General features: G+C 28.0%; 1 protein-coding gene across 7 annotated transcripts in view; it reads left to right on the top strand.

Moving 5' to 3' along the window:
- Positions 1 to 21,574: 21,574 nt before the first annotated feature.
- Positions 21,575 to 27,678, top strand: part of LOC129969712 (kinesin-related protein 4-like) — a 67,901-nt gene continuing 61,797 nt past the window's right edge. For 6 of the 7 annotated variants that reach the window (XR_008784554.1, XR_008784553.1, XM_056084410.1 and 3 more), the window contains exons 1-2: positions 21,576 to 22,470; positions 25,641 to 25,721. Coding sequence is in view for 5 of the 7 variants with exons in the window: in XM_056084410.1 (XP_055940385.1) it covers positions 21,864 to 22,470; positions 25,641 to 25,721 (688 nt within the window). In the remaining 2 variants the exon portion in view is untranslated. Of the gene's footprint in view, positions 22,471 to 25,640; positions 25,722 to 27,678 lie in introns of all 7 variants that reach the window. The other variant, XM_056084412.1, reaches the window with a different exon arrangement.

Genomic DNA, 27,678 nt, shown 5'->3' with positions numbered 1-27,678 from the left:
ACTTATCCTTGAATGCTATTCATGAATGGCAGCTCAACAGGTTGAATTACCAAACTGACGTACAAATTTGCAGTCTGTGTTTGGGATAACCACGAGAGTGCTCCTGCTGTCATACGAAATTGCTCTCCAGACCATGACTCCAGGTGTAGGTCCAATGTGTCTAGGCTGCAGACAGTTTGATTGTAGGTGTTCCTCTGGCCTCCCCCTGACCAACATATGGCCATCACTTGCACCAAGGCAGAACCTGCTTTCATCAGAAAACACAACAAATCTCCACTCCATCCTACAATGAGCTCTGGCTTGACACCAATGGTGTCGCAAATGGCAATGACTTAGTGTCAGTGGAATGCACGCTACAAGGCGCCTAGCTTGGAACTGTCCTTGAAGTAACCGATTTCTAACAGTTCTTTGTGTCACTGTGGTACCAACTGCAGCTCGAATTTCTGGCTGCAGACTTAGTACGATGCGCCACAGCCGTACGCCGAATATGGTGGTCTTCCCTCTCAGTAGTGCCATGTGGCCGTCCGAAACCCAGACTTCTTGAGGCAGTACCATCTCTTGACCACTGCTCCCAACAATCATTCACAATGGATACATTCCGGGCAAGTCTTTCTGCAATATCACACGACCTCGTTCAAATTTGGAGAGCTCTTAATAATGGCTTCTTCGTCTTCTTAAAGGCATTCTTGGATAACATAAACTCAATACGTCAGATTTCAAAGATAAACAACGCTCACGAACTTTACGGCACGCATTAAAAGCAAACCTGATATGTAAATTCTGAGTGGCGCTACCAGCGCCACACTTATGCGGGAAGCGCGAAATTTGAATAGATGTCATCTTTCAGATGTATAAATACGCCTACAAAATTTTGTTTATCTAGCACAAGTCCTTCTTGGTGTTGGGATTTTTCTTCCGCCAGGGTATATGAATTTCTAATCTGTAAGAAATCTAATATGATTCGTGATTACAGATAATCGACGAATTGAAAATAATAGGAATTATACTTAAATGTAGACTTTTTTTTTTTATCAGTGGAAGAAAATATTTTTTGAATAATCAGAGAACCATTAGATACATTTAATATTACAACGAACATTGAGTATAGGGTAAATCATATCTTAAATGTCATATATCGTGAAAGTTTTTGTGTGATATTTTTTATCCCTCTTTATGATCTTATTCATATTTGATTTGCTTAACTCTTTAAAATATACTTATATCATTATTAACCGATATGAGAATGGACATTTTAACCAACATCTGCTAGCAACTTCCTTTTGAGAAGATAAAATCATATTTTTCGTCATATGTGATCAGGAAATTTCAGTAATAATGACGGTTCCATCAAATTTTGTCCTAAATCAATATTAATGTTCCATTAACAATCATTGATTTGAAAGAACAGTGATTTACCTTTTCAGCTGTTTTTTTATTTTGAAAGTCGTGAACTTGTTTTTCTTTTCTTTATTTATTTTACTTGTTCGTACATAAAAAGAAACTAATGATATCGGGAAAAAAAGAAAGAAAGAAAACCGAGCTCGAGATTTTGAAGCATCTCCATATTTGAGATCTCCCTAAGCTCAAAAAACTCATTTTTGCGATAATGTCTGTACATTTGTTTTTGAGCTCTACAGCTCAAAAATGCTTTGAACTAAACCAGTGGTTCTTAACCTTTTTAAGCCGCGTCCCAAATTTGAGAAATATGTTCATGTCGCGACCCAAAAAAAAGTCAAAATTTTTTCATTGCTTTATTTTAGATCGTATTTTTAAAAACTCTTCAATCCTACGATGATGATTTTTTTTTAACTTACAAATTTTTTATTTATTTTTTTAATAATAAAGATAAACAAAAGTACTTTTCGATCCAAGGAAAATTTAATTAATAATCAAGTGTTTTTAATAATTTTTATTGACCAAATTAAAATATATTTATAACTTTTTGAAAATAATTGACATTTTAACTTATTCCTAAAAAAAAAGAAATATCAATACATATGTTAAGTCTTAAATTTTAAATGCAAGTCATACAGTTTTAATGAGAACCTTGTGCTTGAATACATTTTGAAAGATCTTCAAACCTCGGTTGAATGCTTGTCAAGGAGCACCTTATATCTATTTCAGGATTTAACTTGTTCCGGTAATTGTTTTTGATTACACACAGAGCCGAAAAACCATCCTCACACATATATGTTGTTGCAAAGGGCAATAATACTTTTAGGGCTTCTTTAACAATTATTGGCTTTTCGGTTTTTAATTTTAACCAGAAAGCACATAAAGATTCAGTGTTTTTGTAGAAATTGTATCGAAGTGCTTGGTCACTTTGTATTTCTATTAATTGTTCTTGAAATTGATTAATATTAACAAATTCATCATGCAAATCACTTACATCAAAATTAAATAGCATTCGAACCCGCTTCTCTTGTACTCTTGTACGCCCTCGCCAGCTTTGCTCCATTTAGTTCTCACCGTTATTATCATCACACGTACTTTTTTTGCTCTCGCTTTTTAATCAGCTGATATTTTTTGATCTTGTTAATCACATTCATTTTCGATTGTTGATATTTATTCAAGTCGTCATTTCTAAAATGTCTGAAATTTGGTGTATTACTAACTTTTTTGGTTCGACTCAGCGCGACCCAGGAAATATGCTTCGCGACCCATAGGTTAAGAACCGCTGAACTAAACGGATGAAATTTTGTAAATGGTTTTTATATCAAATTTGCAAATTTCTGTCAAATTTCCACCGAAAATCATTTAGTTTAAGTCTGTCTATCTGATTCGAACACAACTGAATACTATTTCTGCCAACCTAAATAGGTGAAATTTGCTGCATACACTTAGAAATTAAAGTGTAGATTTGTGACAAATGTTGAACCAAATTCGTCGATTGAACGCTATCGAAATTTATCGTCTGTTGGTCTGAACTTTTGTATGCAGATAAATCTGTTAACTCAAAAGCCATTGACTTAAATGAATGAAATTTAGCATTCTATCTTTAGATTGCAATTGTAGTTCTGTTTCAAATTTAGTTTTATTCAGTCTAAAATGAGCGTGAAATGCATATACGGTTTCACGCTTTTTTTACGTCAATGCAAAGATTAATTGGAAAGAATCTCTAATAGGCTCTTTTGTATGTAATGTTCACAAATTGTATACAGTTAACACACAATTATTAATTTTCTTTACTATTAAACTGTGAAGCGCGTACGGAACTCTGAAAATAAAAATCCGAATATTAATGGCGTTTACGGTTTTGCCCAATTTCCAGAATTTCTTGCAATGGAAGGAATTATATCTTTATTTGAAAACATGCGTGAAAGTTTTGAAAAGACTATTCTTTCTTATTTTTTTTAAAGACTGTTTACTATTTTCTTTTGTAATTTTTTATCTGATTTAGATAAAGAATATTGCTTCAGGAGATCAGAGTAACTTGAATTTATTTATTTCTGTAACACAGATAAAACCTTATTTTCTTCTGAAAGAATATCATTTATTCGTTTGTGGTAAATACCATTGATGGATGCTTTGACTTTAAAAACATACTAGTGAATTCTAGTTTTCCTATATTAAAATTTCCCCTTTTCTAAAAAGAGAATTACAATTAATTTTAATGAACTTCTGAGCGAGAGTAGACTTTTCGTCTGTTTATTTGTTTTTTTCAGTTTAATACCACGAAATTAGTGTCGAGAATCAATAAAATTTTGTATCTTCTATTGTTAAGATGCCGTTTTTATTAAAATTCTATGTATCCTGTCCTATTTTGATTTAAATAGGCACTTTTTTAAAAATAAATTTCATGTTTCGAAACATATCCTCAATTTCAATTTTGTAACAGATTAGCCCTCCTGACAGTATCAGATCATTAGATGAAATATAAATTATGAAATTTTGGAATTAGTTAAAAAAAATGAGGATTTAAACACTATATGGCAAGAATTTAATTCCTCAGTGCATTTAAATCTCTCTCTATATAAAGCTAATGAACATGGCACTGTAATCGAGCTTATTACTAATTTTCGAATGACAATAATTAAATATAAACAAAACATCGTACGAATTTCAGACTACTTTATTCATTGAATATTTTTACAGTTGTACTGAATCAAACGTTTCGCTTAGCTAATTAATGTAGCTGCAAAATATTATTAGAAGTGTTCTGATTTGTATGTCGCCATGTCGCCAAAGAAAACATTCAGTCGGAGGGAAGAAGATATAATATATATATATATATATATATATATATAAAATAGGCTTCATAAAAAAATTCACTCAAGCTCAAAAGTAGTCTTACCAAATAGTAATCACGGTAAGACTTAAGATTAATATACGGTTTTTCTACAAGATAACCACATCAAAATCGCACGAATTGTCCAAAAATACTTTAAAAGTTTGTAATTCTGGGCGTATACCACAAATACTAACAAACGGCTTTTAAAGTTGAAATCAAAAATTGTCAAGATTATATTTGTTGTGATATCACTCATTTTTTTTTGAGTTTTGGCGGCCGTATATTAATCTAAATTCTAGCCTTAATTGCTATGACCTGACTTCGGAAATCGATACTCATATCTTCCAAAAAAATATCTTGCGAAAAGTTCTATTTGTTTCATCTTAAGACTAATATATATATATATATATATATATATATATATATATATATATATATATATATATATATATATATATATATATATATATATAAATTTGATTTTCGTACAAATTTACATTTAACTTTAATAATATTTTTAATTCAACATGAGAAACTATGCTTTTAAGAGATTCAAACCCTCCATCAAAGCATTCAAGCACGTGCTTTAACCAATCATACAATCCGTACTAGGATTTCCATTCCCGCTTTCATTTCGTAATGTATATGCTTTATAAACTCTTTTAATTGATTTCTTGTGTTTTAGTTGAATTAAATAACTAAGTGAAATGTTTTTTAAAGAAATGCATCGATATTAATAATTGAACAGCCTAAGAAGTTAATAATCTGGGCGGACAATTTGGTCGCCAAAGTCGGCAATTTTTATAAAACTTCCATCCGATTATTTTGCTTTTTCAATTAATAGTTAACTTTTAGCTTTAATTTTATAAGCACTAAATATCAGAAATCTTTACGAAGGTACTTAAAGATAGTTTTCATCTAATGATGGTGTTTACATTTCGTCAGTAATTATTGAAATGACTTGCTTAATGATACTGAACACGGAAGACGATCCGTTCCGCATAGTAAACTACATCATTTTCTGTCTAACATTGACTTGGATCCCTTATTTTGGCTTTACCTTTTTATATTTAAACTGTATATCTATGATTCGTGTTTTCATTGTAATGGGGCTATACTCCACCTGCCTAGTTCTCATGACATCATTATTTTCTGTAAGAGTCTAGAAAGCCTTAGTTCTCTAGATTATAAAAACATTTGCCCGTTTTCTTTAAAGACCATTAAAAAGGTCTTCCTTATCGATTTATCAGAGGTAAAAATCATATTTATATTTGGCTCAAGGGAGCTTTCATGTTTGCTTTCGAATCATAGTGCACATTGCATTGTAATCGACTTCTTATGTTCTCTGGATGTTTTCAGCTTTTCCCTCGGTCTCAAATGTTCGTGACGGTGTTCGTTTATGTGTTCATTTTATGATAACATTTGCAGAAGAGCTTTTTAAACCTGTTTTCATCTAAAAAGAATTTCCAGAAGTATACATCGGAAACATTACACGAAAGAAGGTTAGCCGATGATAAATTTAAAAAAAATATTTCGTTCAATCATCTGTAAAATTTAAAGAGATATTATAGCCGAAATTGTCTTATTTGTTAGAATTACTTAAAAATTAACTATATTAAAGAAGTTGAAAAAGTCAAAAAGTAAAACTATTAAAATAACCCAAATTCTTTGAAAAATTTCTTATATAAAATATCGCAATTAGAGCTCGCTAAAGCTGCAAATTTAAAAACAAAAAATTACATAAAATCTTTATGAGATGAAAAAAACCCCCGAACATTATAGTATATAGAAATAATAAAAGGGAAGAAAAAATAGTTATGGAAACTTAAAAAAGAGAAAAGACTAATGAAAAAAGGAATTCGAAGAAGATATTATCAAACGTCACCACACCTAGCACAGTTTCAAACCCGAGATTTTTTCCTACGAAATGCCTATCAATCGTTCAAAAATTAATCCCTTAATCTGGTTTACTACTAATAAAATTTCTAAAAAAAATCGCACGAGATTTTTGCACCATGATATTATACTGATTCCAGCTAAACACTCTGTCGAAGACGAATCGTTTTTTTGTTTTATTTATTGATATATATTTACATAATAAGCAATATTTCAAATAGAGCTTATTGCAACTTTTTGCTTTGCAGTTTTAGCATTTTTGCTCCAGTAATTTTTTTCTTTAGTAATCATAGCAAACGATTTATTTGAATTCGACGACTTTCATTCTTTGAACGGTCAATAATTTCTGATAGATTTGTTTAATAGAATAAATTATTGCATTATTATTCCAATGATTTTTTTGTTATGTAATTAAAGTATTTATTTTGTTACTATTATGAATGAAAATGCTTTTATTTTTACAATTTCCTTTTGCATTTCAAATAATTACGAATCTGACAACAATGACTTACAAAATTTGGTAAGTTTCTCTCCTTTTTACTCAAAAATTCCTTTTAGTTTTTGGAGTTTATTATGGCAAGTTGCTAGTAAACTTATAGATTGCGAATTTTAGCCTGTAATCCACATTCCGATTTTAAATTATTTGTTTATTAAGAATTCTAATAATCATTATGGAAATTTTATACTCATAAAAACTCATTAATGGTTATTATTTTTCAACATTTAAAAAGATTGAGTTTTTGAGATAATTATAAATTCTTTAATGCATATGTTGCATGTAGAAAATATTTGTGTAATTTGTATTCTACAGTAATGATCACCGTGCCTTAAACGAAACAATAAATTGTGAAAAGTAATTGAATTACTAAATAATATATAATTTTCTTATTTTTTTATTAAAATTAATTTTTTCTTCGAAACTTGGTTTTTTTTTAATTTGTTTTTATTTCAACTTCCTATCGGAAAATAAAATTATAGAATTTTTTTTCAATTTTTGTTTTGTTTTTACTTTTTACCATAAAACAATTATATAATTTTTTAAAAAAATAATCTAATGGCAATGTTGGTTGCTTTGCGAAATTTTAGAATCTTAATTGTTTAAAAATTAAGCTAAGCTTCAACTTTTTACGTGATAACTCAAGAAATTATTACTGTCTAAATCCAAATCTTTCATCATTTTAAAATTTAAAAAAAATTTCTTTTTAATGGTATCAATTTAATTTTTATCCAATTCTTTTTTAATGTTTCAATTAAAAACACACTTTTGTACATAATTTTCGACAAAAATTTTTATTATTGAAATAATAAAAGCATTTTCATAACATATTTAACCACTTGCGTTTCATCCAATTTTGAATACTCTACTAATTATATGCGGAATTATTAATTATTTTCTAATACTATTAATTTCGTCTCAGTACCATTATTTATCTTTCTATTCTACTAATTGTCTTTTTAGGAGGAAACAGAAAAGGAACTTACAGTACCGCAAAAGATAACGTATAATTTGAAATAGATTACTTAATCATTTAGACTTTTAATGGCGCTATGATATCAGATACTCATCTCTATAAGGAAGCTTTATGTTCATAATTAATACAAGGGGTGTAAAAACTAATAAAATAATTCAGCTTTAATGTCAATTGCATTAGTAAGTGACATTAAAGCTGCAGTAAGTATTGGTTGAAAGGAATCATGAATATCAAGCTAAGCACAAAAGATTTAATTGAAATTAATGAGAATGAATATTCCTAGGGAACCAGTTGGTCACCAGAGAGCTAGTATCTAGCAAATACATATGCGATTTGCATCTATTATATTTCTTTTAATGCTTTATAATTTGATTTTTTTGCAAAGTTCTCATTTACGTTCTCATTAGATAGAAGTCATAGTTAATAAATGAAGAAGCACGAAGAGTGGATGAAATTATCATGGAATAGATTTTCATTACATGAAATATACATTGCAACCCTTTAAAAATGAAGAGTCAAACAGAAATTTAAAAAAAGACTTCTTTTTAAATTGAATTCTTAGATAATTTGATTAACCGATATGCCTGTTATTTTGCACTATTCTTGTATGCTTTATTAAATCAATAATTCAAAGAATAACATTTAGTAAAACTGGGAAAGATGGAATATAATTTTTTTTTATGTAGGCACATGCAATAGTTATTTCAATTGTCCAAACGGAAATTCCTAGATATCACAAAAAAAAAAAGAGAAAAGAAAAAAGAATTATTCTTTGTGTTTGTCAGAAATAACCTTTCTACAATCAATTTTTTGCTTTTGACAAAACAGATGCATTATCACTGGCAGTTAATATCAGAATCGTTTGGCAACAGTATGAATTAATATGAGGTTCTTTTATGGCGAAAAGAACTCCAAATCTAAATAACTAAAATCCATTGATAATTTTTTTTATGTTAACAATCACTATTATTGCTGGTAGATATTTTTTTTATTTCAGAATATTGTTAAGTGTGAACAATCTAAGCATTCTCATATTTAAGAATCACATAGAATTTATTTTACCCTAAAGATATTTATTCTGTTTGATTATTTATTTATTTATTTGTGAATGGCAATGACTATCTAAATAATAAAATTCTAAAATAATATTTTCTACCACTTTTGCTTTTAGTTTATCTATTAAATAAAAGAAATTTACGCTAGTTAGATCATTTATGTTTAATCGGGAAAAAATGAAATGTTTTTTCTCTTTTGCGATTTCTAAAGGACTTCGTATGTTTCTAGGTATCCTAAAAACTGCAACATATTTTGCGATTAAATTTTAATCAAATATTTTTTGCAAAAAAAAAAAAAAAAAAAAAAAAAAAAAACGGAAGAATAACATGCATTAAATTTTTGCCATTAATTTTGATTTTGTGACCGGTCGAGTTGATTTATGCCGGTTGAAGAAATCACTGCTCCCAAATTTCCCATTGGCATTATTCCAGATAGTAAAATTCCAAGTAAGTTCATTTGTTTTCGCTATTTTAGATTATTTTCATATGGATTTGACCTGATATCGATAAAAATAGATTTAATTCCTTATCTTTGTAAAGTCACTAAGGAAACATTAATCATTAAAAATGTTACTTTATAATTTATTCAAAATCTAGATAAACGAATTCTTTAGGTAATTGTTTGATAGTTAATAATTAAAAATTGTTTTTAAGTTTTCAACTAATCTGAATTAAGTATATATGCTATAAGGAGTTCATATATTTCTGATAAATTATATATTATAATCTATTGACTATTATACATATCTTTAAAACCTATTAAATGGTGTTGTTTAATATGACAAGGTGACAAATAAATTTTTAATTCAAGCTAACTCTTTCTCATTTTCTGAGCATAAAATTGAAATAAAGTCCGAGTTTTAATTTCTTAAGAATGTTCTTATTTAAAGCTGACATGTTCTAATTTTAATTTTCAGTAAAGGTATCTATGATTAAATAAGACTCAACTTTAGTGAGTATGATAGAATATTATTTCGAAACAGGAGTTGAAATAATCTTATTATCTTAAAGTACATTTGTAAAAGACACTACAATATTTTTGTATTGTATGTAAACTAAAATATTTTCACAAGCTTGAAATCGATATACACGTGACTAACAGATTACTCATGTGTTGATATTTAGAAAACTTTTTTTATTTTTCGTCTCAAAATTGTTCGAGTTCGAAAACTTTATCTCGAGGTCAGAATTTTTTTTCCCTCGAAAATTCGGTTTAAACTGGTTTTGAAATGATCACTTGACTATTGTCAGCTTTTATAAAAGATATGGTTTTTTTCCGTCTCAAAATCGTTTGAGCTCTAACCTTTTTTTTTGTCATCTACTAAAACAGAAAAATTAAAAAAAAAACTATATATGTTTGTACAACGTTATTTAAATTATAATCTATATATTTTTAAATAAATTTCCATTGACTTTGATTTTTAGTTTTCTGTTTCTTGAGACTGCTTTGAACAATTGTAATGTCTTTTAAATATTCTAGCTTGTTTGCAAACAGTAATTTTAATTTTTTGAAGTTGTTGTACATCTTTTGTTCATTAACCAAAAGATTTTTTTTTCTTCTCATGCTGTAGTTTTTAAGCTGACAGCCAATTTCACCTCACAATTATTCTATTTTACTCGAGTTTTGCAGCTATTTGGATGAAATAATTGAAGATCGTTATATAATCTCTACTATTCGAAAAAATCTTGTGAATGAATTATACCTGGATGGATCATTTTCATTTTGGAAGGTTAAAGGCGATACCAGATAAAGTTTATTTGTAATATAGGATTCATTTGCTTCAGAATACTTGATTACATGCCTTTGTACATGTAACCAAAAATTAATTTCCGATTTCCACCATTGAAGAACTTTTATCCTCAAATTCACTATATTAACTAGTTTCCAATGACTTTTTTTTTTCATCTGCTAACTGGTATTTTGAAACACTAAATATCCAATGTAAGTGACTAAATCTGATTTTGAATTAAAAGGGGCAGTCTTTTAAAGCATAGCAATTATAATTGCGGCTTTTTCTAATCCTGGAATCGAGCTTTCATTTTATTTGTCTGACTAGACGCCTAGCTGGACCGCCAGGAGTAACGCTTTGTAAAATTTTCAATTAAATACTTATATATCTTGCTCTTTTAATAACTTCTTCAGCAAAATATATTTAAACTTCAAATTTCCAGATTCGCGTAACTCATATTATTATAGAAGTCTTACGATAATTTGTTCATTGTACTATATACAGGGTGTTTATAAAGTCCCGGACCCATTTTGATGTTTAATAACTCGTAAAATAATAAAGATATAAACAAACTTATGGCATTTATTGATGGAATAACTCATATATTTTCCTTTTCAGGTTTGAATATTTTTACTTTTGTAAATATCGTCTGCACGTGTGGTTAATTTCAGATAATTTCATTTTCCAGTCTAAATATCTGTACTTTTCTAAATATTGTCTGATTATTAATTGCATTTTTCTCTCTTTTGTTTTTGGCAACTATTGCAATGTTATGTTTACTTTTGATGTATTTGTTCTATGTAGTACTTTTGTATGTGATGTTTTATTCTAGCCGATATTAAGGAAAATGCATACACCACAAGAGAAAGCACAGATTTTATGGTGGTTCATAGAAATGAAATCGATAGTGCAAGCACAGATAAATTTCAGAAGAATTTACCAAAAAGATCCTCCATCCAAAAACAGCATCTTGTGGTGGAAAAAGAATTTTCTAGAAATTGGAAGTATCGAAGATAAGAAACGTTCCAGACGTCCTTGCACAAGTGATTTTGATGCTGAGCGTGTCAGAGAGACATTTTTACACAATCCTAGAATATCTGCGAGATCAGCGGCAACAGAATTGGATATCCCAATTTCGACGGTGTACAAGGTTATTAAGAAAAAATTAAGACTGCATGCATACAAAGTTCAAATTGTTCAAGTTTTGGAACCGAACGATAGGCCTAGGATGATGGCCTTTGCAACAGATATGCTAAGGAGGATAGAAGAGGCTGCTGATTTTCTGAATAGCATAATGTTCTCCGATGAAGCATCCTTTCATGTTTCTGGCATTGTTAATCACCATAATGTGCGCAAATGGCTTTGTGGATGCCGACATGCTTGTCGCTACCTGGCGTGAAATTGACTATCGACTTGATATTCTCCGTGCGACGAAGGGGGCACACGTGGAAGTTCATTGACAAGGGTCATGAAACTTTTTGAGTCTATTTAACCATTTATGTTATTAATTTAAATCTATCTTTATTATTTTATGAGTTATTAAACATCAAAATGGGTCCGGGACTTTATAAACACCCTGTATATTTCGAATTTGTAATCAGCTGTCATTGAATTACTTCGAAAATATAACATTTTGTATCTATTCCATAATATTAGGCTTTCATTTAAATACGTGATGAACCTCACACTTTCCTTTGCAATAAGAGTTAATTGAATCATTCAGTTTAAGTTTTTGTCAAGGTGACGACAACGTACTGATACATTCTTAACGTATTCTTGCAAATTAAATTTTACTTTCCTTTTGTGAGAAATAAATTGCTGAAAAATATAATTATAATATTTTTTTAAAAATTCATTAAAAATAATAAATTTCATTAAAAATAGAGACATAATTTATAGTTTAAAACACTGGTATCAATGAAAAAAAAATTTTTGTACTTTAATATGATTTAAAAAACAGATTTATGCTGTAATTTTTTCGAAAGTTATCGCAGAAAAGTGCCAAAATTCAGATTAATTTTAAATTAATTATACATGTAATTAAAAATTTTAAAAAATCTATTTAGGTATACTTTTTTATCCTCCAAATTATATATATGCCAAATGTGATAGCTCTAGATCATATGATATAGTGTGTAGAGCACCAATACACACACACATTAAGCTTTATTATAAGCATAGATGGAGAAATTTTTTGGTTCGAAGTAATATTTATTCTTAACCAACTTAAGCAAAATTTTGAGTAAGGTATGAAATTGGTAAAACGATTTTCTGATGCTCAGTTTAAATTAAAGCTACGCACATTCAAGCTAAGATTTTTGAATTTTTTTCGTACGTTTATGTTTCATTAAAAAAAAAATCTGTTACATGGCACGCTTCTTCAAGCTCTCCTTTACTTCTGCCATTGACTAATATTTTTTGACAGATTAATATTTAAAGGGGCATATTCTTTCAACTACGTTTGACACTTGTCAAACTTCAAGAAAGGGTAAAGGAATCACTTGTTGATGGTATAATAGAGAGGTCTTTAGACGTCGAAAGAGTCTTTATAAATTTTCTGAAAGCTGACAGCTGTTTCTGAAAAGTGGAGCGAATTTTAGCTTAAAAAAACTTTATATCTTACTGAATTCTCATAGCACTCTAAATATGTCCATTTTATTGCAGTTGAAAATTGGTCAACTGATGAATTTCGACTTATATATTTACAAATACATGTTTACTGATATATATATGTATAAATTTTCAAAAGATGCAATGTCCGTAAATAATGAAGTTGCTTTAGTGTAGAAAGAATATTTAAATTTTGTTCTTTCTTTTCATTTTTTTTCTTAAATTTCTGAAATTGAATAATTGGTGATTATAAATGGATTTTTCATGCTAAATTTACTCAAACTATCTGATTTGTCAGTAAGGAACTCTTTTGTTCTTTACACATATGGGCAACGGTATAAAATCAGTAGCCCTTAATATATATATTGTCTTATATGAAATACAATGGAAACAAACTTCTTTGAAAGACCAGCCTCCCTCTAAGCAAAATGTGTCGCTCAAAGAGATTGATAGCTTTGAAAGATTTTATTTTCGGAAAAAGAAATGCGAATCAAAGGAAAATTTAATGACTAGAAGAATTTTAAGACTCACCCAAAGAAATAAGTATTTTATGCGAAAATTTCTAAATAATCGGTAAACTTTTTTGACGTACTTATTTCATTATTTGGAGCTGCATAATTTTAATTTTTTCCTTTTCTTACAAAATCGCATTCTTTTTTCAATGACATTTTTTATTTGTATTCTTTCTCAAATGAAAGATTCGATTAATTTTCTTCTCGATTTCTGGTTATTACTGATGGAAAGCATCTATATGTTAAGTTGCATACAGAAAGAAATTACTTTCAGAATTAAGGAAAAAAAAAAAAAAAATTCAGAATTAAGAAAAAAAAATGTAGTAATATGGTTTGTAGATAATATGACATCTTTCTTGTCATATTTAGTAAACAAGACCTTTCAATCTGCTTCTTTTTATATTAGGATGCGAATTATTAATTTTGATTTGATTTCCAGTGTTATTTCTGAATGTATGCATTGTTTGCTCATATTTCTACTTTCCCCCTTTTATTTGTAAAGGACTCGTCTTAGATATGATGAGGATAGATTTTATTGAAATGAACGGGTTACCATTCCTGCCGTTCTGCCTGGCTCAGGTGAGAGGGCCATGCCTAGATGTTATTTTAACATTATGTTAATGGAACTAAAATTATTGTGCCGTACAAAAAATGTTTGTGCCGGACTGTTAAAAAGGTGACTGCTTCGAATACTTTATTGTTTATTCTATAAATATTAAAAATATGAAAAAATTGCTATATAGATGTGCCATATTTATATGCAATTATAATTGTCCTTTTGAATTGGTTTGGGAGCCAGAAACAGATAAAAAAACATTAATTGATGGCGACGCAAGATAAGAAGTTCCCCACTCATGTTTTTAATTTTTAATCTCCTTGTTGTATTTGATCAACAAAAAATACGATAAAATTTGTTGTGTCATCATTTCCCAAGACCGGCTGTATTTTTACACTCTCCGCCCACCCACTGTGCCTGTAAGCTTTTTACAAAATAAATGTTGTCTGTAAGGTCAGGTCAATAAAGACAAATCACTTTCACTTCAGTGCTCAATGTTCATCAGAAAATTATTTAATTTTCCTTAGATACGCTTGAAAAATTCTAAGAGCTTTCAGTAAATAAACTTGCTTGAAGGGTGTTGAAAAGAATTAACTTAAAGTAAAGGCAAGAAGTAAATGAAGAAAATTCAAACATAAATGTGCTGCATTTTTGACAGATAACAATTAACAAATTTGTGTAATTCTGAAGCTTTGATTTGTTCGTGATTTATTGGCTCAATAACTGATTGTCAAGGAGAAAGCAGAATACATACGCTGTTGATTTAGATAATTCTTTAGTAAATATAAGAGCATAAAAATTTCAATCATATAAAATTATGCAATTTCTACGAGTTATTTTATTTTCATTTTGTTACGAAACTTAAAAACTGTTTCCAGGAATTATTTGAGATAACTCTTTTGATTCCAAGTGTCATGTAAATACCTCATTTAAAGCTTTACAGCAAATACTGGAAATAGATTTCGGAATTGTAAATTCTATCAAAAAACGAGCACACACGATTGAAAAGACACAAAACAATTCAAATTTCTCCACCAAGCCAATGTGAAGATCTTTTAAGATTTAATCTGTTCCAAATTTGAACTGTATTCCATACATTAACAAATAACGATAAATCTTTTAATATTCTTAGTGTTTAATGAGGAAAGGGCAAAAACACAAAATTTTTCAAGCACGGAATCCTAATGACACTTTAGGTGAGTTCAAAATACACATTGATACATTGTGCAAATATGTTTTCAGATTTCATTTATACAGGGATTTTGTATTTTAAAGACTAGTACAGTTACTGAAAAATTTCCCATATAACTGAATCCAATCTTGAAACTTCATAGTTATATTTCGCTATTAAATTAATACTAAAATGTTAATAATTGAATGAGTCACATAAAATGGAAAAAATTATCAGTACGCATTTCATGGAATAGAAAATCAAAAGTAAATATTAAAGAATATAAAAGTAGAATATTTGGAACAATAAAACAGAGAAACGATGATTACCACATCGATATATAATTAATAGAGAGACCATATAAGGTATTTTAAAATGAAATTTAAATTATAAATGTCCAAAATACTTATAGGATCCATTAGTTAGGACTTTCATGGGAAATTTTTATTAAAGGCTTATCGGTATTAAAAATATGAAAAATAAATTATGTTATGAATAGTTGATTCAAAACGATTTTTCTGGACTCATAATTTAAATCTGAGTCTCAAAGTAAGCCACTTTCTATGATAGTTTTTTTTAAATTTATTTAGATAATATAAAGTTAAAAACTATAAATATTAAAATGTTTTTAAGATAATTTTTAATTATCAAAATATTTTGTAAGTATCTTAAGTTGAAAGTATTTTTTTTAATTTCCTGAAGTTAGATAAATATAGATATTAGGCATTCAGATATAGGCATTTGAGCGGAGTAAAAGAAGTCGAAGTTTCAATTATTAAATTCTACCGAAACTCAAAAATTCATGCTGCATGTTAATCAACGGAAAAATCTTCCTAAAAATTATACCTTGAATCGTCCGTTCGCTCAAAGGCCAAAACGTTTGAAAAAATAATTTTTTTAAACCGAAATTTACTTTTACTGTAAAATTATACAGACTGAGGCTTCTGTCCAAGTTTTCATATAGTTTCCAAGTGTATAGTGTCCAAATACTTCATTTTAGTTGTCTTATGACAAATAATCATACTTAATTGAAATTATTATTTGAATAGATTGCGTTATTATAACTATTCTGGCTTAAATCAATAGAATTTTACTTCTCCGGTTAATCAAGACGATGGTTCAAATTAGCCAGCTATTTCCTAGGCGTTGAGAATGAAGCTTTTAATTATCTTAACGTAGAGTAATCGGAAGGAAAAGTAAAATTAAATTTACTAGAGTAGAGAAAAAGTTTAGGAAATTGTATGATATGTTTTATTTAATGACTAGTGGATTACACATAAACTACAATTCTACTTTATTTATGAAAAATTTAAAGAATTCTGTGCTTGCTTTAAGGGACTAAAGGACAAGTCGGCAACTCATAAAAGTTGAAATCCTTCAGTTGTACGAATTTCAATAATTTTTATAAAGGATTTGAGAAACTTCGCCTGTGTTATAATTTATCTATGATTTTATTCAATCTCGAGAATCTATTTGACAAAATATGTAAATAGTTAATAATGAAAAAAAAAATTATAGGCATTTCTTTCATTTCAGAGTCTGTCAAGGATTTGAAATTACAATCGCAAAAACAAAAGAGATTTTATTTCTGCTCCAACTATAGTTCAAAGGTAAATATGTAACTGATCGGTACTTTGCGTGAACATTAAGACGGAGCGAAAATAAATCGATTTTTCGAATATCGAATCAGGGTCAAGTTGTATATTTTCATGAAAATCATTGGAAAAAAGAATAGGAGAAAACTATACTTTGAATTTTCAATTCTCGTAGACGGTCTACGCTTTGGCAAAAAATCATATTAAAATCTGCCTTTACTTTAAAAATTTACATATATTGTTTTTGATTTTTAATAATACCCAAGTACATCATTTTAGTTGTTTGTTGATAGAAAAATTATATTTATAAATCTCACGGCACGTTTTAAATTAGGTCAAAAGTCTTCATATTGCAACTTAAAATTATCTTGATTTCGTTAATAGGACTTGTTTAAGACCTGTTTGGCACATGTTAACCATTGGCATTAACAGAGAGAGCTAAGATTTATCACAGCGATATGGACCACAATGTCACATCTGAATTGCTCTTATAATATCCAATAAGTACTTCTGGTCTTAACTAACACTAATTTTATTTACTTTGATTTTATTTGATTCATTTATTTATAAATTTAAAACAATTACTTTCTCACAATGTGGCCATTTCTTTTGGCTTTTTTTTTTTTTCTGAATTTCCCAGAGTTGATATTGGTATATTTGTTTCTCCGTCTGAGAAATCACATAAATGTCTGAATGGTTGCTCGTTGAATAGCAGCAAGTGAATGAATCGCTGCAATCGCCTCTTAATCTCCATGTTGTAATAGTATGAGTTTTCTAGCCACTGTTTGTTGCTGTGCTATCACATCCAATAATTTCGTATTCATTTATTCCAATATCATTATTTTGCAGTGCTTATCTTTATTACTATATCATTATTTACCAGATTCAGCTCCCCAATGTTATCTCATCAAAATATCGTTTATCGGGCTTAGGAATCATGTAATGTATTCTTTTTTCCTTAATATTTGATACATTGTATCTCCTATATTTTATTGAAATGCAGAATTATCTTGTCTAAAATTGAAATATATTCCCTTTATTACTGTAAGCCGGTTCTTCCGTTGTTCGATAGCTTGTCATTTCATAAAATACTATATATATGGAGAGTACTCCTAAAAAAGTAGAACAAATATTTATTTCCCAAAATATTGCCTCTAAGCATATATTTCTGATTACAAAGTTTCCATAAATAATTTTGGCTAGAATATGAAAACAAATTTCTGTATAAGTTGATAAAAAATCTAAAAAAAATTAACTTTTAATTCAGTTTGCATTTGTAAAAGTGTCTATTACCAAATGTTTTCTCTTGTGTTCCTAAAAGCTTATACAGAGCTTTTATCCATAAAATTTGCAAAAGTAAGCTTATTTCTAAATTTAGAAGTGCTTGTCACAAATTTAAACGGTGACATTTAGTTTAGAAATACAAAATGAATTAGTACAGAAAAGTATTCAAGCATACATTTTTGTCTCGTTACGCATCCTTCAATAACCATGAACTGAAAAAAATCTACTTATTAATTATACCGTTGCTCGCTATTATTGTTCGGCAATAGCAACTTTATAAAGATGAGAAGAAAAACTTGAAAAACTTAGTATTTAAGATATCTCAATGAAGTAATGCGTATTGAAAAAAATTCTTTGTTCGCATTTAGTGCCGATATCAAACTTTCTAAAAGATGACGTACTTCAATAAAAGTGAATTCAATATGAGTCAATTTAAACTATAGTGTGTTGCTTTTAAATATAATATTTCATCACCAGCATGCGAAAATGAATGATTTAGAGACCAATAAAAATTCAATACAGAAATAGAAACTCAAAACAGTAATATGTGTCATTTTATTTAAAACATTTTCCCCAAGCTTTTGACGCTTTGCATGAGTTGAAGATTAAAGGTTAATTTGTTTTGGATGTTTTTCTATTGATTAACATACGAAGAGGCAACATTTGAACTCTATTAGAACTCAATATTACAAACATCGCTTCTTTTGCTCCATCCTAACGAGCTTATTATCATGTTGTTTTGAAGCAAAAACTGTGAAAATCGATAATTTACTGTTATATCTAGAAATGTTTGATAAGTACGAATTTAAAGTGTTATAAGCCAAGGAAAATACATATAAAAGAAGAAACGCTATGTATCGAATATCCAAGATCTAAGTATATGATAATAACTTAAAAGCAATGAATATTGAAAACCAATACTTTGAAACAATATTAGCAATGTGACTGTGTGGTTTCAAATGGCTATTGCTGGACTTCAGTAGCTACAAAAATGGCACACTCTGATAAATTACCCTTGACATAAACAGGGCAGTTTCATTAAAGGTCGAAAATATCTCTGACAAACAAGAAAATTATGTAGCCATGAAAAAAACATTGTACTCTGGAATAATATTTGTGTGTGCGTAAGGCAATATCTCTTTTTTCTTACTTTATTTTATATGATGATGTTTTTAGGTAATGTTCTTTTCGAAAAACTTTTCAGAAAAACAGTTGGAGAATATTTAGATTAAGTATGTCTTAGTTCTATGATGCGAATCAAAAATTTTATTTTAAGCAGTTTTAAGTATCTTAATACTATACACTTATTTTTATTTAATTGTAAAAAAAGAAGAGTTTATTTTTATAACTATTCGCAATTTGATCGAAATCTCATTCGCTAACAATCATGACAAAGAATCTAAGTAGATGTTCCTTAATAAAAATCACCTAATGAAAATTTAATCATCTTTATTTAAACAGAAAATGCTTTGAACTTCACTTGTTATTAGCCTTAATGGGAGAATTTCTCAAGATCCCTTCTTGTCAACAGAAATAACAATATTTTCAATTTCATAATTAAGTAATTTAGTAAATAATTTTCTCCACAGCCTTTGTACAAGCGAGTGAAAACTTAAATAAGACAATTTTTTTAGCTAATGAAGTGGCAGATAATGTTTGTCTCAATATAAATGGTTGGCTCTTATCAGTTCAAAAAAAAAATGTCAAGCGCACTGGTATTCAATAAATCGCTTAGAATGTGAGTTTTAGATACTCTTTGTTACGTTCTTTTAATGCATCCAGACAGCTTACTTGCCCAATCATAAGTAAAGGCTTCCCAACATCAAGTGTGTTGTATCCATTATGAAAAGTTTAGTCTCTTTTTATTATTGTCGTTTTAAAAATTAAAACAATTTTTTTAATAAAATCTGAAGTAAGTATTTTTCATATAACGAAAAGTATTCTTAAAGAAATTATATATACATCAAAATATATACTATTTTTATGCTAATGTCAAAATTTTAATCTTATTTTTTTATTTCTTGTTTAATTAGGCTTGTTTCTATTATGCTTTTGCATTACTTTATTATATTCCTATTAAACCTATTCATAACAAAACAATATTTTTTAAAAAAATATTCTCTTTAAAGAAAAATGTAGCCACAATGATATTTATTTTATTAACTGGTTTTCTCTTATGAATCCTTAAAACTTATTTTAAAGAGTTAAGAAAAAAAAAATAGAAAACTCTTACAGCACTTTATCAGCAGATTATCAGATTTTGTTTTTGATATTTTAGAGATAAATATCAGACCATGTAATTGCCCTAGAATCATTCTGTAATTATTATTGTACTTAATAATAATAATTAATATTTTTATCACGAGATTTTATACGAAAGTTATTTGGAAGATTTTCAGTTTATTTTTCTTAATGAAACCAAAGAATATTTCAGGATATGCTAAAAGAAATGCAACTAAAAATGATAGAAGGCAATTTTTTGTGAGTATCTATCCTGAAAAGGCTTACAGTTTATGCCATGGTTTCGGTATATGGGTTTCATTATCGTAACTTCCTCGGAATATAAACTACATACTTTTTTAGTAAATGACCTCATATTCTGTTACTAAATGAAAAACTACCAATGTGTTCGAGATACAATTATCAAATGTATATTTGCCATATATTGTCAGGATGCTCACATTTAAATGCTCATCAGCATTTGCGATTTTTTAAAAACATTTTCAATTTTGTTGTCAATTTTACTTCATAAAATACCTCTTGTTCATCTTTTTGAATTTTTAAAATTCATTACATTTTATTCCCTTAATTAATATTGTTCATATTTTAAAGGAAATTCCATCATTTTCTTTTTTTTAACAGTTTTTTACTTTCACATTGCTATTATATTATATTCATGCTTGATGCAGCATAATGAACTTCAAGTCTCTTATGCCGTAAGAAACTAAACCAAACCAAATGTTCAATAACTGAAAATATGAAAAAAAAAAAAGCGAGAAGATACTTTTTCTAAATTTTAAAGTTTAAAACACGTAACATTACTCATTGAGAAGAAAAAGGCACCTGACTTTGATAAAATAAAAATTTTAACCAAAAATTTCGATTTTCAATTTAATATTTAAATGAATTTTTCAAAGGCACATAGGATATAGCAAGAAAATTATCCATATAAGAAGAAAAAAAAAAAGCAAAGGAAGATCCGAGATGTAGGCTCAGGTTTTTAACCCCACATCAAAATGCATTGAAGGTTGTTTGTTACACCTAGCATTTTCACTCCCCCCATTTCTATCCCCCTCAAGTTGTGATTTTAATTGGTAAACAAGCAGTGTGTAACCGGTTTCACTTCTTTTTGTAAGTATCTTCAAGTGATTCGCCTAACATTATCTATCGCTGTCATAAAATATGGGAGAACAATTTTTTTTTCTCGGTCCGTTACGTGAGAACATTGAGCCTCGACTGTTTACTTCAGTTTTCGACGGTTTGCTCTTCAGTGCGTTCAGCAGAGTGATAACTTTAGGTACTTTCTGAAACAGTTTTGCTGTGCCAAGCTTCTAGATGACTTGGGACAACATTTTCTGGCCAGACAAAGTTAATTTTGTATTACGTGGAAAATGGAAAAAATATACCGTTTACTGGATTTCATTTGATGCTGTTCGTTAGATACCGGGAATGCATTAGTTAGAGATCGAAATTCCAAATCAACTTCTGATTACTCTAATTTATCAAATCAAATATTATTGAATATTTCAGGATGGAATGTACGCAAAATCCCAATCTTGCTGTAGTTATTTATAAGTTGCCAAAACACTTAACCAAAGAAGCCATGAAAAAAGTGACTGAAGTAGTCTCAGAAGTTGATATAGAGCTTAGTTTTAATGACTCATCGGGACAAAAAATATATTTTTATCAGTATTCCCCGGTAAGAAAATTGATAGAATTAAAGAAATTACAGATAAGAAGTGAATTGTACTATATTTATCCTATTGTTACAAATTTGACTGTTCACGGTGCACGTGAATATGCTCATGAAAATTTTCACGAATTTGATAAATTAAAATACTTAATGAGTTTGAGGGGAAGAATATCGGATATATATGTCACAGAAGTTCGGATTGATGATAGAAAAATCCCAACCCAAAACTACAGAGTCATCCTACAACTCATAGAAAACAAAAATTCACTACCAAAAAATTTACTCGATGGTGTACATTTAAAAGATAAGGTGTTTACAGTCACTTTTTTCTGTCGTCACTGTAGGGAAGAAAATCATTTACGAACTGAATGCATCTCCTTTAATAAAGATTCTCTTGCAGGCAGTATAAATGCTGAATTATCTTACACAATGGTAAAGAAAAGTGGTAAGTAAATTATCTTTTTTTTTTTTTTTTTTTTTTTTTTTGTTCTTTTGAATACTAAGTAAGGTCTTATGTAAAATTATAAAATATGATCAATTTATGACATTTTAAAAGTTTTAATTTTACACTTAGTACAGTTTGATATGTAAATTTAAAAATGTATTAACAATGCATTACTGTTATGTTTAATAAGGTATGCATCTTTTTATGTCTGACGATCAGATTATTCATATTTTCAAATCTTTAATAGTTTTAATGATAATAATTATAAATTTAAAAGATTGAAAATATTTTACGTGATACTTTACGTTTTATGCCTATATTATTTTAAATTATGGATCTAAATAAAACTTTTAGTATTTGAGTTTTGAGTGTTAAATTATGTATAATAACTATCGTGAATTTTTCAAAATTAAAAGTTATTTTTAGAGATTTTTTAAAGTTTAAATATGTATATCTAAATTCTTATATTAAAGGGATACTTATTTTATTTGACTATGAATTGTATAGATTGTTACACTGTTTATAAAATTGATTAAAATTTTATTACTCTCTTTATGATTATAACATTGCCAACTTAAAAAAATTATAATGTGCAAAATTGTTTCAAATATGTATTGAATCTTTTTCAAAATGTTTACATTTTTTATTTTTTTCTGTTTTTATAATTTTTTTTGTTTTATATCTACTGGGAAATTGTCTAAGCTAAAGAATAAATTAAATATATTCAATTGTGTGTTTAAAGACTGAAGTGAAAAGATTGTAAAGTTTTTGAGCATAAAACACAATTGCATCTACGTTGAAACTGAAGCAACAAATTCTAAATTTCTAAAATTATCAAAATATACATTTATTATTTAAATGTGATTATAGTGTATGGCTAATTTACAAATGTTTACGATCAGCGGCGTAGATCAAAGGGGGCAGGAACGAAAAAACGATCCACCTGTGGGCGGCACTTCGAAAAAGGGTAACTCAGTTAGATATGCAGAAAAACAATCTTAAAGTAAGAAGAGCGCCCTATTCCGGCATCATGATCATAAAAATATCCAATATAACTAATCAATATTCTTCGCTTTTCGTCAATAAGATGTCGGTATATAAAGAAAGACCATCGGACGGGAGTGCCATTTTGTCGATTACCTTCAGATGTCGAGGGAGTTAAATGAAGAATGCACGGAAGATCTGAAACGTATGTGTTTAAATTCTAAGTCAGATGACTTTTTTACTTTACTCCGTATTTCAAATGCCCAGTTTATATTTTCAACTGCTACGTATTCTTTTTGAGAAATCTGTTTTTCTTCTGCCATCCAATTTATCAATGATGCTAATTAAATGATGATGGTAACGAAAAGGAATTCCATATGGAAAGTAGAAAGGATTCAAAATTAATTTTTATTTATGTTATTACTTGTGAAGATCAAAAAGAAAACATGAAAAGAAAATCCTCTTGAAGTTGCAGTTCATTGAAAATCATAAGATTAAAAAAAAACCCTGTTTAAGTATTATTTTGATTTTAAGAATATATTTAATAATTGCTGAGAATGTCACAAGTTGTGAGAGTTGTTTTTCCTCCAAATTAAAATGGATTAAAATTAATTTACTATAGAAGAGTTTTGAGATTTTATCCATTTAAAATAAATTGCGAAATGGTTTTCAATGATGTTATCAACAATTTTGATAATAGAAAAGCAAGAAAAAATGCTTTGTAATATTGTATTTTACAATATAGATAATTTAAGTTTTTCACTGAATTCAGCTATTATTTCATTTTGAGGTTTGTGCATTTCATATAGCTTAAAAAGAACGTTACTTATCGCACGTTTGACCCAGGTGGTAAAAGTTGCAACAGTTTACGTCACTGCTTGATAAATTTCAAAATCACTCTTGATGAGTTTCTTTCAGAGCTAGTTTTTGCTAAAAGTTATTGAATAAATGGACTAATTTTTTTCATATAGAAAAAAGAAAGAGTAGCATTGCAAGCAGATTACAGCTTGCCTTTGACGCAATTAGTTTGGAAGACCTTGAAATGAGAAATCATTGCCCGCGATCTGTGTTTTTTGATGAAATCCTTTCGAGAAATCTCAGCGGGTAGAAAGTAATGGTTGTGATGAAGTATTGCTAAATGTTGATTTTTTTTTACTAATTAGAATTTTTTTAAAAATAACATTCCTTCTAAATCAGAAATCTACAAAATAATAGATATGTGACGTCTTTCGAATACCGTGTTATTTCTGTGCAATTAATTAATTTTTAAGTTTCTTATTAATTTGAAATATATATTTTTAAATTCTCAGCTCTTAAATTCAGTTCTATTAACTATATTTATGAATAAGCCTAAACTTAGCAAGTTTAGTTTAAATAATTTCAATAAGAATAAAAAAAGAGTCTGAAATTAGTCATTGAATCAGTTGTAAAGTTAACTCTTAAAATATAATTTAAAAGAAAAGGTTAAATTAATGTTATTTTAAGTTTGTACAACGCTGATAACTTTGGACTAACTAATCTTTCTATTTTTTCCATTCATATAGATGATAAGTAGCTAATAAATGTTTAATTATTCAGTGACTTTTCAGAAATTCACACTAAAGAACATTTTTTTAATTAATTGTTTTAGCAGATTTGCTTATTTTAAAGAGAAGAACCGTCCCTGTTTTAAAAATATCCATAAACAGGATGGGATTTTTCATTCATTAACTGTAATTAATCCATAAGCAATAACCTTGGGACTGAACTCAGAAGTTTCAGGTTGGTGGTAACTTTTTTTGGGAGAAAAATGCTTCTTTTGCTTGTTAAGATAAAGTATAGTACAATGTTGAACGAAATCAGCAACAACATAAATAATATCAGGTTAAAATATTGAGGAGCTTCTAAAATAATCAACTTCTGATTTCCAAAATGAACAAAATACTATAAATTAATTTTAATCTCATTTAAAGAAACGTGCATTCTGCTTGGACTTTAGAAACTCTTCACATTTTCTAAATTGAAAGAAACGAGTGAAAACGCTAAATTAAAATATTCTAGCAATATTTGTCAAATTTATATAAAACATATAATGCCCAGATCCTCATTTTTGCTAATTCTTTGCATTTATGCAACATTTTTATTTTTGTGGAATTATGAATTTAGTGACGATAACAATATTGTAAGTCCTTATTATTTTTTTTCAGTGTTTTCTGCAATGAATATAGCACGTACGTCATTTTTTAGAAGAAACTCTGTTGACTCTTCCCGTGGACATGGACCTAAAGGTTAGTTTATTTTTTTCTCATTTAAAAGCAAAAGTTTATTTTTCATTTGAGAAAGCTGCACTTTTATAGCTTTTATGTATTAAAATGTTACTTGTGCATCAAGATTTAAGGTTATTCTAAAATTTAGCTATGTTAAAAAGTAAATTGTTTTGTGGAAATCTAAATTCTTTATTTAATATTTACTTGATATTATTTAATTTTTATTCGAACATTTTTACTTATAAAACCAATCGAATTTTGTCTTTAAATCATTTTTTTAGTTTTATATTTATTTTAATACTATTTTACTTCTTTAAATTCTAATTTCTTTAATTCGAATATTTGGTAGAATTTTCTTACGATATGCCTCATAAATTAAAATCTAAGGCATATTTCTTGTTCAAATGTTTTATAATAATTTCTCAATATATTCCGCAATTTCTGAACTAGAGAACAGTAATCTATTAATTTAAAATTTTCCAGGATTGTTTCAATGCTTCATAATGCGAAAAAAAAAAAAAAAAACTGAAAAGCTCGTATTATTTATAGTCGATTTATTTATAGTCACAAAATTAAAAAAGGAAATAGAAACACATTTTATTTTTTAATTAAAGAACTTGGTAACACTTCAGTTATTTGCAAGTATTTCTTCAGTTATTTGCAAAATTTTAAGCAAATCATTTGATAAACTCTTAAATAAATAAGCTTTGCTTTACACTTATTGTACACATTTCTAAAAAAACTTTTGTCATTTAACAAGTATATTTTGGTTTTATAGATGTATTTTCATTCTTATGCAAAAAAATTCCAAAAAATTAGTTATTTTAGTGCGTTTTTCAAAACGCTATCCCAAATATAGTCACATATCAGTTGTTTTCAAATAATAACTGTAGTAGATTTCTTCTCTATATTATGTTACGAGATTAGGACATAAGTTTCAAAAGACAAATGAAATAATACTTCAAAATTTTTAAATCTCTCAAGTTACTAAAAGAAGGTTGATATTTATGGTTTCGAAGTAAGTGATGTTCAGATTTTTCTAAAGAAATATATGTGCACATGTGTATAAATTACAAATTGCAATGATTTCGTTATTCTGATCCATGCATAAATTGATCTGTTAGTCCGTTCTTGCAAAGTTTAATTCATCCGGTTTTTTAAAATGAAGACATTTCCTCATTTTGGAATGCCCCCCCCCCAGGTCTCAGCTATCTTGTTGCTCTTATCATCACAGGGAGGACTGTCTGAAATTTTGTGCAAATGGTGACTAAATGAAATTTTTATTCAAATATACATTTTATTTTTTTCTTCATTTTATATTAGCTAATATGTTTTGTTCTCTTCGGAATATAAGTTTTATATATATTGTTTGTAAAAATAAATAATTGAATTAGTTGCCACGAATCTTTCATCAGAGCCTGCCGTAACGGGTGTAAACATCGTATGGCCTCAGAGATGCATATTATGAGGCTCTTCTTGGTTAATTTAGTTTCATATTTAATTACATTTTTTTATGTTATAGATTTATGTTTATTTATTTTTTGCTTTAATAATTTTGCGAGAATTTATATATTTTTAATTGTTTTTTTATTTGTATATCACAAAAATATTGATTAAAACAAAACAATTCTTGAAAAATTTACTAATATGATTTTTTAGAATATTCTCCTCATTTACGAATGAAAGCATATTATTATCATAAGAGATTATAACGAATAATGGCATATTTCCAATTAAGAAGACTAGACAGTAAGACCTAGAAGAGTCTGAAAGCAATTCGATTGAAAAATTTACTTTTCTAGTAGCCAAATAAATAAGTTAGTAAATAATACAAATTCTATGAATAATAGAATATTAGCATAATATTTATATTTCATCAATTCGACATTTTATCATCCTTCATTTATTATAATTGTTCAGGTTCCTATTTGTTTCATTGAGCTCATTTTGTTAGTTTTTAAAATATTTATAAAACCTA

This window comes from Argiope bruennichi, chromosome 5 (assembly GCF_947563725.1).
Source record: "Argiope bruennichi chromosome 5, qqArgBrue1.1, whole genome shotgun sequence".
Taxonomy (NCBI): domain Eukaryota; kingdom Metazoa; phylum Arthropoda; class Arachnida; order Araneae; family Araneidae; genus Argiope; species Argiope bruennichi.
The sequence above is the reverse complement of the archived record's forward strand: the minus strand, read 5'-3'. Positions and strand labels throughout refer to the sequence as shown.